Below are 17,826 nucleotides of genomic sequence, written 5' to 3'. Positions count from 1 at the left end.
GTAGCCTGAGTATAGTATAATAACACAATGTCATTCAGAAAGTTGTCATACGTAACATGCTATATTAGAGATTTGAGAACATGGGGTTGAGAACTTAACACTTTCTAAATCTGGATAACATTTCATTTAAATTGAAAAGGAACCCCAGTGGCAAACGGAGCAAAATCTAGACTTGATTCATTTAGGGCTTTAGAATTTCAGAAAGGATTGGGCCGAAGATGAAATGATGTTCAGAGACCGTGAGACAGATTATTTCTCCGTAAAGTACCGATTTTAGCACTTTTGTTAGGTTGAGTCCCATTCAGGATTCGAACCCAAACTTTCAAACATAAAGCTTTTCGATAAAACCCTCATGCTCGTCTAATCGAATACACACGATTGTCGCTATTCTTCATTGCATTTTTTGCTGTTCATAAATGTTAAAATAATTCATATCCTGACATTGAAGGAGGGCTGAAGGAGAGTCGAATTTGTGTATCCCGTATAATAGAGAAACGTCACTATTCTTAAAGAATCTGTTGTGCTTGTTAACGACTTATCAAAAATCAGACTGCAGGAAGTAAACAAATTTCAGCTTGGAGAAGCTTTTATGAAACCTAACGTGTTTGTGTTAACACCACTCAAGTGCTGCCGAACGCAAAGCTTGTAATTGCATTTTGATTTTGTAGGATCCGTAAATAGAGGTAAGGGCACTCTTTTCTATGATAGATTCGTTCATTTAGGAATTTCATCATATGACAAGCGCGTACGTTTTGAACAGTAGTCCTCGTTTCCAATCCCCATGACACTGATGTAAGCTTACCACATTTGTCTCAAGGCATCGTTCATGAAACTAGCATACTAACTGATACACAATAACTGTGTTGGATTCACTGACATTACTATCCAAACTGTCAATTCTGAATTTCTGTGCTTTGATGGATAATAACATATTACAGAGATCCCCATTCACAGCATGTACGTGTTGTAAGATAACGTATTCTATACTAAAATCTTAAAAAAAAGAGATTTGATTTTGGTTTGATTTGATAATAATGTTTACGTTATAGATTTGTGCCACATTCACGATGGTCTTTCATTGCTTTCTTAGTGAACCGTCCAGCTTTTAAATGTTGGTGAAATAAAAATATTTATGCCATTCACTTCAGCTAAGTATGCCACATTACAGTGTAATGCCTCTGTATGCCAAATGCTATTCTCTTTCAGTGACTTAAATTAACATGAAAAAAGGTGGGAGTGCAGTTTACTATTTTACATTAAAATTGTGTAACAACACCCACATCCACACGTCAAGAACTGGATTAGAATCTGTCAACCCACTTATGTGGTGAAACTTGCAGTGAATTCGTAGGCCAGACTGGTTCGTAGACGTGGAAATCTGGTGGATTTGTAGACGGATTGAGCGGTGGAGTCTTAGACGTTTGTAAATGATGTTAGTAAATGTTAATTTGGTATTATTATTAATTATGATGGCTCCATTATGACATTAATGTAAATGAAAAGTGTTTGAGTTTGGGCAAATAAAACAATATATTAGATAAGTATGATTGGTGTTTTAAAAAAAACAACATGATGAGCAGCATGCAAATAATATAATATTATCTGAATTTTCTGAAATATAGACCAAAATACATAAGTAAGTATGATCAACATTAAACTACGGAAACAAGCCCAGAAGTAGCAGTGGAGAAGAAGGATAGAGTGGGTTGGTCAACGACAAAAAATTAACAATACACTTGACTATACACACAGTATTTTACAATCAAAACAACTCACTATTTCCTCTTTAACATTCACAACCACAGAATTGATCAACATTCAACTATACAGACACAAGCCCAGAAGTAGCAGTGGAGAAGGTGGGTGGGTCACCGCCAAAGTAATTAACAAAATGCAATCAAAACAACTCACCAGTTCCTAATTAACATTCACAACAACTTTCATTATTTTCTTACTTGTGGAATTCACTGACAAACATTACCAATACAAACAGTTATGGTATGCTGTCTTATTGTTATTGTGACCTGTGAAGGTCCCAGGGTAGAATAGGCCTTCAGCAACCCATGCTTGCCATAAAAGGTGACTAGGCTTGTCGTAAGAGGCGACTAACGGGATCGGGTGGTCAGACTAGCTGACTTGGTTGACAGATGTCATCGGTTCCCAGTTGCGCAGAGCGATGCTCATGTTGTTGATCACTGGATTGTCTGGTCCAGACTCAATTATTTACAGACCATCGCCATATAGCTGGAATATTGCTAAGTGCGACGTAAAACTAAACTCCCTCACTCGCTATTGTTATTGTTCATAAATATATTAGATTATCTCTCTTGTTCATAAATATATTAAAATGTTTCTGTTGCCACAACTCAGTAGTCTGTCTTTGATATGTTACGTTGCTTCACTTTTATTATGCCACTGAACACAAAGTGACATTTTTTACGGGCTAATATTTGTTCCATCTTCAAACACACTTTTTATGTCTTCAGCTGTTCCAAGTTTCATATCGCATAGCTTTGTATCTCTGAAAACAAAACCAAAAAATCTTCACAATACATAAGTCAAGTGGTTTATCAAAATTAATATGCTTGCAGAATAATATTATTCAATTATTTATACACGACTATGAAATCACCGTCTACGAAACAGTCTGGGTTATAAAATCGCTGCGTGTACAAAATCACCGTCACCCTGTGGTGAGAGATGACCAAAGTGATGGGTGTTCACACCCGCTGACTTTGTGGGCACAACAACAGTTGCATAGATAGTTGCTCATCATGTTGATCACTGGATCATCTGCTCCAGACTCAGGTTTTTACAGACTGCCACCATGTACCCATCCTCAATATCTCAAGGGTATAAAAAGTGAAAGTTGTGGTTGCTCACCTTACCAGCATACACACCTGACTGACTAAAAAGCCAACAAAGGGAGGTAATAAATTCATTGGACTGATCTGTAGATCCATCTAGGGTATAGTGGAGATTCATAGGAATGTATGCCCTGGAGATATTGAGGATGCCATATACCTGGAATATGTATTAAGTGCGGCATTAAACAACAAAGAAAGAACCCACAGTCCAGCTATATTGTAAAAAAAACATTAATGTTTTTCTTATTGCTACATCTTGGTTTACTTGTATACTTTTTTGTGATTGCACAGTGACACATACTTCATAACTTAGCAAAGCATTTTGTAAGTGGTAAAGTTATTGTTTTTAATAACATAGGCGAATTGGAGAAATGTCCATTTCAAAAGTCTGTTTTTAGTGTTAAGTTTCCTTTCTGTGTTTCCTTCAGTGTCATTCTATAACTGGTATTGCTATCAATATATCTACTTAATTTGGTTTCATAATTTTTATTATGAACTTTGTGAAACATGTAGAAATCTGTTGTTTGGGGTCAGTCACGTATGGGTTTCACCCTAAGTTCTTGCTTCCACCTTACATCCTCTACAGATTAATATGTATTCTTAACAGGGCTCGGATAGGTAATCCGGATACGCAGGACTGGTGGGTCTTGAGTTAAACCCTTGTTCTCATCACAATGCCTGGACCTGTTGTGATCATGTGACTAATGCTAATAGATTAAAACTATCCTGTAACTTGTATATACATGCTCCCCTTCCTCATACTGTTCATCTCTCGCTTGAGAACGGTGTTAGAACCTTCACAGAAATGTTGCTTTTATAGCAATAAAGAAGTTGTTCATCTACATATTGTCATCCTTCCACCCATGGAGAGGCACTTTATATCATCCAAATTCAAAATGTTTGAACAAAATTGCCAAATGCCTAGCAATTCCATTATCAAAACATTTCTTACTAGTTATAAAGATGATTCTTTTCTTTGTGATTTTTGCTGGAGCACTTTGCCAATATTTTTTGTAATTAATGCCAGCATAGCCAGAGTATATTCATTGTCTTGATTTTAATCTGTTCACAGAGCCTAAACCAAAAAGCACAAGTCAAGACAAAATTGGTATCTATTTTAAGAAAGCTGTATCAAAATGATGACGCATCTGTACTTTGGATCACAATTCAGGGTTTTACCTCCACTCAACCATGGAGTTCTGGGGACCACTACGCACCTTGAGCAAGCAGTAGTTGCATGGAAATGTGCTCTACATAAATATCCAAAAATAGTAATAATAATAAAAAACACTAATTGTTACCGTTACAGGTCCTAGCAGGCAATACAAGGGACCTATGCAGTGACATTGTTGAGAACTATATGGTTTGGTGATTTCTTCAGAGACTGAAATGTGTCATTGATAACCTGGACTGATGAGTGAAATGATGTACAGACAAATCCCAATGAGTAGAATCGCTGGGGACCAAGTAATAAATTTGACAATGTATGTTTTATCAATGTATTTGAACCATAGGTATGTCTATGATGGTAGAATAGAATGGTTGGGACCGACAGGTACTTCAAGTTATGCATAATATTTGACACGATGGCATTCGACTCATCAGGATTTGACTGTACATAGCTGCTCTGAAAAAGTCAACCTAACACTTAGCAAAGTCATAGACGTGTTGTGGGTACAGTAAATAATATTGTGCATCCCTTTGGAAGTAGTGAAATATTTTTCTGGATCCATTCTGAAAATTTCTGCGTAGTGGACACACATTTGCATGTCTTGTAAAACCCTGTAATTATTGTGTTCTTAACCTGATGCATATGCAGCCATAATTGTTTCAGTGTTTACGCCAACATGAGTGCAAATCATGGTGGTGAGGGTGGACATCAGACAGGTGATGATGAGGGGTTTGCTGATGATGAGAGTGTTGAAGAAGAAGCCATGGAGGTGGTACCATCTGTTGCTGACAATGAAGGTAAGTTTTGTGTTATGTTTGTTGGAAAGCAAAAAGGATAAGAATGTGTTTTTGCAATTAACATTTTAGCAGTAGAAATAACCTGACCAACTGTTTGTAAGATTTTAGATACCTTACATCTTATAAAATATTTTTTGAAACAATGAACGTCCATACGCATTACGACTTGTGCTATTTGTGATGTTTTTTGGTCTCAATTCTGCTATGTATCTTTGTAAAATGAACGAGAGTCTTTGCTGCATTCTGATTGGTTGAAAAACATGATAAAGTTGAATTTGTAAAGCTCTGATGTTTCCTTATCTATTCCCTGCTCATTTTTTACTAGCATCTTTTGTATTTAATCCCAAAATGGAAATGACAATGTGAATTGGATTGCTTGTTTATTAAATAAATATATTGAACATCAGTTTGATGAATTTTCAGTTTAGTTGTTTTAGCTTATTCTAGAAACTAAGTGAATTCCATAGTCTACATTGTTCTATGTTATTATCAGCTATGTTCACAGTATGGAACAACTTTTCTCTGCTACTAATTAATTAAATAGCTTAACTGATGACAGGGCATAAGTTTGTCATGTACAGTCAAACACCATGATGTTGAACTTTGTCAACATGAACAACTGTAAATAAGCATAGCAAATATTGTTAAATTATTTCCATGAACACTTTTAGATGCATTTTTGTGTGACCTGCAGAATTTCCCTGTCTGTGATCAGGCAGTCACGAGAATGATTGACCCCCGCCCTTATGTAGTCCAACAGAACGCATAACGGTGAACTGTCTTTTGTACATGTGATGCCCTCTACTGTTGATGTGTCAAACTTATGATTGACTGAGAAGTAATAGGGGCAGTGGGGTGGCCACACAGAATCACAGACTTGATTCTTCTCTTGGTTACAAAGTGTAAAGTCCATTTATTGTGTCCTGTGCCTTGATTTTGATCAAACATTTCTAAAAGTGGCACACAAAAAAAGAAATTTCTAAAAGTGGCACAAAATAACACTTGCTCAAAGTATAGGCTTGCTTCCTGCATATTCCTTGTTTAGTCATCATATTGTGTTTGTGTCCAACCTTCGAGAGCTGTAAGTAGTGGGTCCATGTAGGTCCCATCAACTTTGATGCTGAGGTGTTTGACTGTATATACTAGCTGTGGTGGTAAGTACATGTACGTGATTGCTGAAGTGACATGTTTACAGTTGATGAAGTTCTGAATGGTCCAAAAGCCACTGTCTATTATGCTGTACAAGTACCCCCCAACACCGACTTGGCTTCCCAGCAGGGTAAAGACTATACTCGTGACGAGGTGGAGGAACTCATGCAGTCAGAAGCCTACCAGAGAAAGATCTCAACCTGCCACCTGTGAGTGTGACTCTCTACCCGTGTACATGTATATCATGAGATTATTTGTACATCTTGTGGCCATGTTACTGTACTTGCAATGGTAAACAAAAAATAATTACATTTTTTGTTTGGCCTGAATAATGAAAACAAAAATAATGATGTTGAAAAATAAAATTTTAAACTTACCCTATTGCACATTATGCAGCACTCCTCTTCCTCTTCGAAGGGTCCTTCATCATCTCAACATTTGAAGAGAGATTGTCCTACCAGGACAAAGAGACAACTGGTACTGTATCTCTTTGACGGGAGTGGCATTCAACTTACCTACAGTGACTTTTGTCATGCGAGCTTATCTACAGTGGTCACTCCAATCCAGTGATTATAATCCAGTTCACTTCCTGTTCGTCAGCGTTTCTGCTCATGTACTGTTCTCATTAGGTGTCCGCTTCAGGGCGCCAATACTGTATGGTGTTCTGTTTGCAACTGCTCATTCAAGTGTAGGTCTTCAGTTCTTTTTTAAGCCTACAATAACTTGGACACAATGCGGGTTGCTGTTTCTCCTCACACACATTTATTTACCTCCATTTCCGTGTCCAAATGGTGCATGCTCATGCGTATCCAAATTGGATAAATTATGGAATGTGAAGCGAATTAACATTATGCAATTTGAAGCAGAATGTGATTGCACTTTACAAGCAGTGCTTACGGATCATAGATCCACTTCAGCGTATCGCTTTCCCACAGGCTAGAGCGCCGCTTTGGTTAGAGTCTGGACCTGGCACTTTGAGCCAGTGCTCCGTTTACCCCCAGTTCGGTGCTTACTCACAGCGTTCATTGAAATGGAACATACAACTTAAAGATGAAAACTTCTTATTTAATGCATAGACATTTCGATGTAGGTTCTTACATCGTTATCGACCCATGAAGATCTCAGGGTAGAATAGGCCTTCAGCAACCCATGCTTGCCATAAAAGGTGACTATGCTTGTCATAAGAGGTGACTAACTGGATTGGGTGGTCAGGCTGGCTGACTTGGTTGACACAAGTCATTGGTTTCCAACTGTGCAGATCGATGCCCATGTTGTTTACTGGATTCTGGTTCAGACTCGATTATTTACAGACCGCCGCCATATGGCTGGAATATTGCTGAGTGCGGTGTAAAGCTAAATTCACACACTCACTCACTACATCATAATCAAGCCAAGAGTGAATACAACCAGATGATGAGAGGTAAATATACGTGGATGTCTCAACAAACAGCACAGAGTGCCCGGATCAGCACTTACTCATAGAATGCACGGTTCAGTCTAGCGCTGTCTACTTCGGCGAGGTCTGCATCTACTTCTCATACTATACTGGTGTCAAGTGCGGTACATTACCCTGCTATTTTGGACCATCGCTTACCTCTTCAGTGTCAATTACTGGAGACAACGCTTTTATTCAGAACACCGCTTGCTTTTTTTTTAGAGCAGTGCTTGTTCCTGGTTCGGCGCTGACTCACAGTGTGCCCATTCAAAACTTACTCATAGGGTTCCCAGTTCAGCACTTACAGTGTGCCAGTTTGACGCTTCTTCACAGCATTACTGGTTCCACGCTTACTCCCAGTGCTTACTCACAGTTCAGCACTTGCTTCTAATACTACCTGTTTGGCGCTTGTCTCCTATGCAACCTTTGTTCCCAGTGGGAGAGCCTCTCTTGCTGTGTTTACTGGTTCATCTTGTGATACTGGTAAGGCTGGTATTATCTTCCCACCTAGTGCAGCACTTGTGGCAGAGACTTTGTTGTCATTATTACATCATTTCGTCTCAGGGAGCCGGTCGCTTGACTTCTCTTGGTGAGTGTCCATCCCTTGTAGGATCAGCTCTGTCTCCAAGTGTACCACTTACTCCCAGTGCTCTGTTTATGTCCAGTGCATGGATCCTGGCTACATTTTTGTCTCATGCATTGGGATATTCGACGCCCGCTGATGAACCGTTCCTTCACCCTCCTATTCCAGACACTAGACGTTGATGTTCACGCATAGTTCACTGAGTTCTGTTATGATAGATTACTTGTAACAGTGTTGTGGTGTCTCACTGGGGTAAACTCATGGCCTGCTTTTACATCTGTGTCTCCTCCCATCTACATCATCAGCAAGTTTCTATTTTATTTTTTTATGCGAATGGTACCAGCAGTGATGCCTTGTCTAGTTACAGGTGTCATTTTATCCGGAATTTAGGAGTTGGAATTTATTTGGTTAACTGATGACTGTGTTGTCCCTGTTTTAGCTTGAGCATATGATGGACAACTGTTTGTTTACCAGATAATTTTGTGCATTCACTGACATACAATGAAGTACACTGACAGTATTGTTTTGGTCCAAAGCAGGCAACCCACTTGCTCTGATCACTCCACCCTTGGAGCTCCATCCCCATCTCCTTTAGTGAATGGAAGAATTGAACATTTGTAGCAGAGTTTGCTGAGAGCTGTTAATCCTGTCTCAGATTGCTCTTGCCACATTATTGCTATCGAGCTCAGTGTGGTGATTTTTTCAATTACTCACTGGCAAGAAAGCTTCCAAGCAATTTCATAACTATGACTTCATAGGTTGTGAGGCCAGTCTGATGTGTGTTACTGACCTCTACACTCCAAGCAGTTACATCAGTGAAGTGTTGATTTCCGATTGCCTATATGGTTTTCAAACCGTTCTGTTCCTAAGTCCTTTCTCTCCTGTGGTAAGTTAGGGACATTGGTAGTAAACGATAAAACTAGTTGAGCTACCAGGCTCTTTTACCGCCTTCCAGCATGTCTGTGGCAGATAGTTTCGAAGCAGGGACTGGCCAAATCACTGAGGTCACCTGATAAATCGTGGGTTGGCGGGGCTTACTTGCCAAACTGTCCTTTCACTTGTCAAAAGTTGCAGCTGAAAACAACATTAATTCAGGATCATCCACTCCCTAGAGTTTTTGTGCCATGTAAGCCAAGGGGTTATTTAAAGCGACCCATCACAGGTGTGGAGTTATCATATCAGGACTTGGTGCTTCCCTGGCCTCATTGTGTTATGCATACTCTTGCTGGCAGAGTTGTCAAGGTAATCTGGGGCCCTCCTGTCAACTGTGGGATAATGCATAACGTGAAATAGGATAAGTTTAAAAATTTGGAAATCTTAACCATAAATTGTCTATTTGTATACTAATCTTATCTCACACAATGGATGTCCACCCAACCTGACCCGCATCACAGAGCTCCAAGACAAGAATGGCACACACAGATTGTCCCATGATCATCTGAGCGTGCTGCCAAGTTATAGAGATGATTGACAGGTGGCGATGTCAGGGTGGGGGCAGAGGTCGGGTGGTCAGAGACCATGAAGGTTTAATTCATCTTAGCTCATAGCACTTTTCTACACATGGTCATGCATAAAATGAAAAAGGAAAAGTATATAAATATACAATTTATGGCAGAAATTTCCAATTTCTTCCTCACTGATTGTGTTGTATGTAAGATAGGTCAGATACCTGGTTGTTTTTTTAACTTTTATGGTTGTTATGGTAACACCAATAAGACCAGCAAGAAGATAGTTCATACAATACAAGTTTGCCAGTTTCCTTTCTATAAACTTACCCACAGTCACTCTATATTTTACACCACTGACTTTGCACTTTGCTCTCCTGAAGTAGCTGTAACTATGATCGTCATCATTTTCATCACAAACTGTCAGGTTCCAGTTGTTGAGATAATTGTCAAATGAAGATCAGAGTACTTATATATATATTGTTATATATATGTTTATCCAAGTAAAACAAGACCTTCTGTTTGACAGTTTGAGACCGGGGTGTATTTGGCTTGTAGTTTTAGTAGTTCTGACATGGGTAACAAAGATCAGTAGAGCATTCTTATGCATGAAAATTTAGCAAAAACGGTATATAATCTGTCTTAACTTATGTTTATGTTAGAGCAGAAATCCTTATCTGTCAGGGTCAGTTCATGCCTAGAAGTCAAACGAACCAGCACTTTATTGTTAGTACAAGTCATGTTTTGCTAGTATCAGTAATTATGACAGACTGAAACAGGGCCCAGTGTTTGCTGTATTCACTTATGTCATTTTACAGTTTCTTTCAGATACCCATACTCCTGCATTATCATCTGACACAAGTCATTTGAGGTCATCCTCTAAATATAATGTTGTGTCACATCGGATGATCCCAAATTTGATGCGTACATGTAGCATATTTGAAGGATATATTCACTGAAAGTCACTATGATTTCAGATGTGGCAAAATCTGGTTTGACAATGTGTTCACAGCAAACTGTAAAGAGTGTGGGAACTTTGCCATGACCCGACCTTGCCCTATGTGCAAAGGTCAGTGTGGGAGAGTGTGGAACAGGAACCTCAAAATGGTCAGTATGAATACCTTGGTGTTCAGTGTGGTTGAAACTTAGTGTCTCTGAGCACATGGAAGTACTTTACAAACTTCAGGGATATTGTATATAGTCTCACTTCTGGCATTAAACACAATTGTGTCATTAGCGCTTACTGTGTTATAGTTATCAATAATCATTAACTAGATATCAGTTGATTAATCCCTATATGTGACTGAGTGGAAAAGAAATTTATTAAGATGATGCTCTGGATGCTACTGTACCCATATTTACTCCCCCCTGTTGCTGATGTTCATTATCTGTGTAATCTTTATTCTTTTCTTGTACAGTCAGTAAGTCCCCATGGTCTCTAGTATGGTGATCTAACTTCAGTTGTTGGCCACCTATAGCCTGTTTATAGATTATATATCATCCAGATAGTGCTATTAGTTAGTCACATGCTGGGTTTATTCGAACTGTGATAATCTAATTGTGTTCCTGCCCTTTGATGACAGATTTTATAAAATATACACATTCTTTATAAACATTGAATTTGTTCTCATCATGATATATTGTCAATGTGACGATAAATAATAACTCACTCTTATCTTGCACAGTCACATGCGTACCACAAGGATTACTGGATAGGGGACTGCGGCACCCAGTTTGAGGCATCAGCATTCAGCATTCCATCTCTGAGTGATTCAACAGAAGACACTACAACTTTGACTGAAGGCTTGCAGGACCTGTCCACCAGCTAGTTAAGTCACAAACACCAGAATAGAAGACGCTGACATTCTCGTGGACTTCATACAGAGCATGTGAAAAGATACATGTATGAAAGAGTTATTTACCTCGACATTATTATATTGTACACAATGTTCTAACACTGCTGAATTTTGAACTGTTCCTTTATGATGATAACTTTGAGAACTGGTTGCTGTAGCTCCAGCTTCATAGACAGTCACCACAGTCAGAATCCTGAATTACACTGGATTGTACAGGATGAATTTAGACCATGTTCTCTGAATAATCCGTAAGCCGTCAGTCAAAAGATCTTGGATTAGTTTTGACAACTTTTGATGATTGATTTGTGTGTTATCAAGATCAAATTTGAAGACTTTGGGTCCTACCTGGTTCCATGCTCGTGTATTGAAGCTTTTGTCACAGACTTTGGCAAGAATTTTCACAACCTATATGATCAACCATGAGGTTTGCAAGGACCATTGTGTAAGGTTTTCAGTGTCCTGTTGCGTGACATTAAATGGTGAGTTACCTCACTGAGCACTGGACATGCTGGAGACAACTTTCTTCTCACACTTTTGTGCTCTCAAGGTGTGTACATGAACAGGACTGATGTGAATCTACGTTGTTCTCAGTGACATCTCAGCTCCTCTCATGTTCAAAGATCAGCATGCATGGCATGAAACTGTGGCTTGTATATGACCAAGTGGAACTATTCCAAGTATTGTCTTTCTTCACAAAAGTGACATGCTTGAAGATTTCGTCTGTCGTCTGCTTCACAGTGGCCTGTGTCTGCTTATGCCCTCCCATCAAGTAATGCCACAGTGATTGAACATTCCATTTTTCATATCAACGAAAAAGGATACACCTTCTCTGTCAGTTTTTCAGTCAATTCTTCGAAGATCCCAATGACTTCTTCCCTAACCTAATCAGTGAGTTTACCACATGACAACAAACAAGGAAGTATTGATCTTGAGATTGATGCTCAGTGTCAGTATTACAGCCTTAACTTGACCTGGACGAGGTCCAAGACTGGTAAATCAGGCACCAGTCAGTCCCATTACTGAATTTTGGTCCTATATTCTAGGGACCAACAATTTAGTCCTCTTACAATATTTTGCGGATCACTACATCGACATTTTTTGTAATGAAACCAAGAATGTAGCAAGTACTTTTTACTCTCATCTTGAAATGCTCAGTTTTGTTATGTACTTAAAATGTATTACACGGTCATATCATTTAGTGAACATATCTTCATAAGGCTTGCACATTACTGCATTCTGTATACACTGATCATCAGGTGAGGATGTGGGCAGGAAGTGATGTACTGGCCATCAAAGGTAGCTACCAGCTTTATCAATGCATCTTACATGTCATGTACACGATAAGATAGCTCCAATGGACCCTTCTGGTTTTCGGAATCAGCAAATCCGCTTCTCCTCTATGATATATTGCAAAACAGAATTGTATTTGTAGTCACCATCTCAGCATAAATATTGATGTGTATGTATGCCCATATTCCTTTAAATATGCTGTATGTCACTGTCTATGTCTTCATTCTAATCATCACAGTTGAAGTGTCAGATCCTGAGATACCGTTTGAACAAAAATAACATTCTTTCTCATCAGGTTATACCAACAACTACTTACATGAAAAGCTAACCGACTTTCACTATGTTCACGCTTCCTCTTTTGCAGAGGCCAGGGATCTTACTGAAACTCTACAACATCTGTAGCAGAGATGGTCAAACAATGAAAGAAAACTATTCTGCATACTCTGTCATTATTTGGACAGCCTAGACAGTAAAAATGATGTCAAAATCTGAATGTTTCGTCACAAAATCTAAAATTATTTATCATATGTAACAAAATTACAGACCAAATTTGAACTATATGTTAATGACCTGCAGAAAAGAAGCTTCCAATTTTTCATAGACTCAAGCCAAGTTGATATGAAGAAAAGCTTAGATTCTACATGTACACATTAAAGCAATGAGACTGAGGTAAACCAGTGGAAATGATTGATTCAGGGTTTGTAACATTAAGTTACATTTGTATGCTTCATGACATGCATTAATATGCATTAACCATGCACACATAATATAATTACTTTTGGCCGTCTGCTAATGACCTTGTACTAGAGTTTGTGTATATTCTTTTTGTGTAAACTAACCTGTAGCCTGCTCAGCATAAACAGTGTTAGATAATTCTTTGTCGACAGTTATCATGATTATTGCCACTTACAGCATAGTTGGTCACTGTTGAATGTATTTTAATTAAGATGCAGTGGTCACAATAACACTGTTGGATGTGTTGAACAGTAGTCCTCGGAGGATGCTATGATGTTTATAACATTTCCTTCATGTTGTTTATGTATTAAAAAGTTCCTGGCATTCCATGAAAGTCTGTTGAAATCATTTGATGAAAGGTAATATGAAATGTGTAGACAGTATGTATTCAGGGATATTAACTTGACTTGATCAGGTGACTTGTAGTTATCACTAAGTAATGGTATATATGTGCATATTAACTAGTTTTACCTGCTTGCTTGAGTTACAATACCAGTTTCCGAAAATAAGAATTTAAAATACAATCCCAATTTGGTACAAAACAATTTTTTTCCAATTTGCCTGCTGAAAGTACGTAGTTTGAAATCCAAGATAAATCCCTAGTATTGCAATCACTCTGATTAAAAATTAGGGCCTATTTAGGCCTGTTAGGTGTTTGGCAGCAGTTCCCATTTGCACCTTGCCCTTCATCCATGGTAACATGTGTGAGTTACCTCCCTTAGAGTAATGAACCTAGAGTTTTCAGCAGATTTTTAGAGACACAATATTATTATTACACGTATTATCCGATGTTAAATCATACAGAATTATGTATATTACACATTTTGGGTACTACAGTTTTGTGGTTAAAATTGTTTGAAGTAACTTCAAAATGAACTCCTTTGCAAAAATTTAATACTGTTGAAACGTGAAACCTAAAAATATTAATAAGTAAGAGATAACTTGTGTGGCAAATGAAATATCTTAATCCTCAATTGGTTTTCATATTGTATATGTGCAACAAGATAGTAGAGGTGAAGTAATTTGAAACTGAAAAAATGCATGAATGTGAAATCCACACACTCATGTAGCAAGTGTTTGCATACTAATACTTATTGTATGTGGAATTACAAAAATTAACATGGAAGCCATGATAGTCATGGTCCGTTCAGAATCCTGTGACATTCTGACAGGCAATTTTCAGATGTATATAAGAGCATTTATTAGTAACTCTGTACTTTATGTGACTGAAATACTTTGACTGTTGACTATTGGTCATGAAAAGTCTATGAACTGATTTATTTTTTAAAAACAGGCTTGATTTCAGTTATTAGCATGTAGTATTTTTTAAGCAAAAAGCAATATTACTTACTGACTGATCACAGCTGGAAATATCCTACAAGATACCATTCAGAGAAAGCCTGACCTGTCCACATAATAACTGAGCTGTAGCTATAATGACTTTTATCTGCCCAAAAGAAAACATCTGTGTTAAACATTATCTTCATGAAATGTTAGTAAGTGAAAGTCTGTATTCAATGTGTCTATGTTAAGTGGAACACAAATACAAGTGATGGCAATGAAACTTGAACAATGCTGTCCATTGGTTTATGAATGTTTGTACAACAGTGACACAAATCCAAATTGGATTTTAGGTGCTTTTGTTAGGTACCCTTTGAACACAAATGTAAATCATAATTACCGCTTCCTTATCATGCTAATTGTCTCCATTCAATACATCCTTCCAAGTTTTCATGAACCATGCAGAGTTCTCAGGTCTTGCTTCCCATATGAATACAATGTGCAGATTCTTGGTGTTTCATCTGATATTAAGTAATGTAACTCCATACTCTTTCATTCCTCCCAGCACTTAGCTATATCTCACCTCTACCATTGATGTGAAGATATACACCTTGATCCGTTAGGTTTGCAGCCGTATTAATGAACAACCTGTGTTACCATCATACATTAACTGACTTGAACTACTCAAAACTTCATTTTCGTGAAATTAGTTGCAAATTATGATGAGAATTTTGTATGTTATCTTGATACAGTGTAACCAGTAACAGTGCTTGTCCAGTAAAACTTCCATGACATGATATACATGTATTTGGGAATTCTGTCATTGTTTGTCTGCATATGCATCTATACATAAAAACATTCCCATGATTCATTAATCCAGACTTATTACTGATCCATGAAAATGAACAGTCACGATTAACAAGGTCCCAGTGTAGATGAAAAATGCTGAATAAGATGAGATTTGCAAAGTTTGTTGCAGGAATCTGTATGTGCATATAATGCCCTTTACCTGTGATCACACGTGAAAAGGGTTGTAATGTACTAGTAGGAAAAGCATGGTGTTGTAAACACTTGATATGTATGCAAATGCTTTGGATAACCACTGTTATGTAGCACTAATTTAAGATTATTTATCAATGACTGTTAGTTTTTTTATAAGAATTCATTGAATCTGAGAACTATACTCTTGTAATCTGTAACAAGAACCGTGATGCATATGATGACAGACTGACAGGAATGTGTGCACAATATTAATCATGATTTGTTTTCTGCAATGTCATTGCAGAGTGAAACATTTTGAAACTTGCATGATATATATTTTTTAAAACATTGCATCTCAAACCAATATCTTAGTTGTCCAAATTGTAAAACATAATCAACTTTTCCCCTTGTGATATGCATCGATATCACTTGTCAAAAGTATGTGTTTTGACTCACCAGTTATATCTGTGGTGAGAATCATGATACAAGTATTCTTGGTAAGTATCAAATGTATCATGAGCAAAGTAATCTAATGCACTCCTGACTTAGTCAAACACTGTTTTCTCTGTTGTAAGCATCATGTTCCAAGGATCATTCCTTGAATAACTTCTAGATCATTGTTTAATCTTGATAATGCCACAAGTTTTTAGGCAACATTCCTTCTTCTCTTGTTTATATTGCAAATTATATCTCCATTGTAGAACTGCCTGATAAACTATTATTAGCAAGTTTCATCAACTGAGTTTTGACTGATAAAAAATTTAGAAAAGAATCAATAAGCAATTTCCTAATTTCATTTTGTTTGTCAGATTCTTAAGTTTCATAAATCAAAAAGGTGTCATTATGGCCAATAGGGGATATACATGTATATCTTTACACTTACTGAAAAGCATATAATATATAGAGGCATGCTAGAGTTACCTCATTGGTGCTGTCAGTACCCTGTATGTTTTTCCCCAGTTTTGTGAACACCAGCAGTGTTTTAGTTTTATCATGCCAGGAATCGTGTTCCATTTTCACATGATATTACACACACAAAGTATTTTTGAGAAGAGCATATGAATACAATTTTAATAGAGATTGTTTCATCACATGAAGTCCCTATTCATTTTTCAGTCTGATTAAATATAGTTTGCTATGTCTGTTTTTTATACATTTCTTCTTATTTAATATAGCATTTGACACAAATTGAGAATACATGGCATGTCAGATTATTTTGGTTATTGTTAGTTGTTTTTAGCCAGTATTGTTTTTCTGGTATGTTTTATGTACATGCACAAAGAAAGTATTGTCTGCTACAGTCACGATGTAGTTGATATTCATGGCCATATTGCAGATTTTTCTTGCCACTACGTGGAATAAACTGATTCATGTATAATGGGCATTTTGTTTTCATTTGAAGATGTTAGTGTACTTGGATAACAAACACACATCCCACACCTTGTGTAAACTTAAGTTTGACCCATTTCCAATACATTGTATCTCTGTAATTGCAAGGCTACCGTTAGCATGATTACTACACAATAAAATCAGATTTGACAAGGACACTATTGAGAAATAGCGTTGTCAAATAGCTGTGTTCTCACCAATGGCAATTATTGGAGACCATGTGATTGTAAACTATTGTTTTCAGTTAACAGAACTCACATTGAAAGTAACTGATACGTGAATGTGTAAGTTACCTACAAAGGGCTATAAACAGTTATGGAGATATGATCATCACTATCATGATCATATGATCATTAACTATCATAGCTGAAAATATGCTAGGAAAATACAGGTAAAATCAAGTTTGAAATCTGGGATGAAGTTTGAAGTTAACAAAACCTGCCACATCAATCAAATTTCGAGAGATTTTTTTAATAGTTGTTTGATCATTCATTGTCAGATATCACTGCATTGTTATTTCTATTATCCTTAGATTTGGTAGGTTTTTGTATCATAAGGTTTGCATGTTTTTCCAAGTAGCTTTTATTAAACATTTACCGACAGGGACACCTGAAATGGTGTAAGGAACTGGACCAAAGTCTTTTGCATTACAAGAGAACACCTTAAACACTAGACTACCCCACCTCAAAACCGCAATTATTCAGGATGTTTGTAGTCCATTTTCATCATAGAATCAGGACTGGTTGGACAAACAGGGTGGTGATCAAACTGATGGCATGTCATTGTACCAAAGTGATGTGGATTACTGCTTACACTGTCAAGCATTGATTTGCCATGAATATTTCTG

The 17,826-nt window shown here is 37.4% G+C and overlaps 1 protein-coding gene across 2 annotated transcripts; it reads left to right on the top strand.

The window, feature by feature from the left end:
- The first annotated feature begins 547 nt into the window (after positions 1 to 547).
- LOC137277859 (uncharacterized) lies at positions 548 to 16,968 on the top strand. 2 transcript variants are annotated; one of them, XM_067809826.1, is made up of 5 exons: positions 548 to 683; positions 4,702 to 4,835; positions 6,031 to 6,193; positions 10,425 to 10,554; positions 11,133 to 16,968. In XM_067809826.1, the coding sequence occupies exons 2-5, from the start codon at positions 4,715 to 4,717 to the stop codon at positions 11,274 to 11,276; spliced, it is 558 nt and encodes a 185-aa protein (XP_067665927.1). In that variant the 5' UTR covers positions 548 to 683; positions 4,702 to 4,714; the 3' UTR covers positions 11,277 to 16,968. The 2 variants fall into 2 exon arrangements, with proteins under 2 accessions (XP_067665927.1, XP_067665928.1); XM_067809827.1 differs by lacking the exon at positions 548 to 683 and having other exon boundaries at positions 4,674 to 4,835; positions 11,133 to 11,374.
- The last annotated feature ends 858 nt before the right edge of the window (positions 16,969 to 17,826 follow it).

Source organism: Haliotis asinina, chromosome 3 (genome assembly GCF_037392515.1).
Source record: "Haliotis asinina isolate JCU_RB_2024 chromosome 3, JCU_Hal_asi_v2, whole genome shotgun sequence".
Classification (NCBI taxonomy): Eukaryota; Metazoa; Mollusca; class Gastropoda; order Lepetellida; family Haliotidae; genus Haliotis; species Haliotis asinina.
The sequence above is the reverse complement of the archived record's forward strand: the minus strand, read 5'-3'. Positions and strand labels throughout refer to the sequence as shown.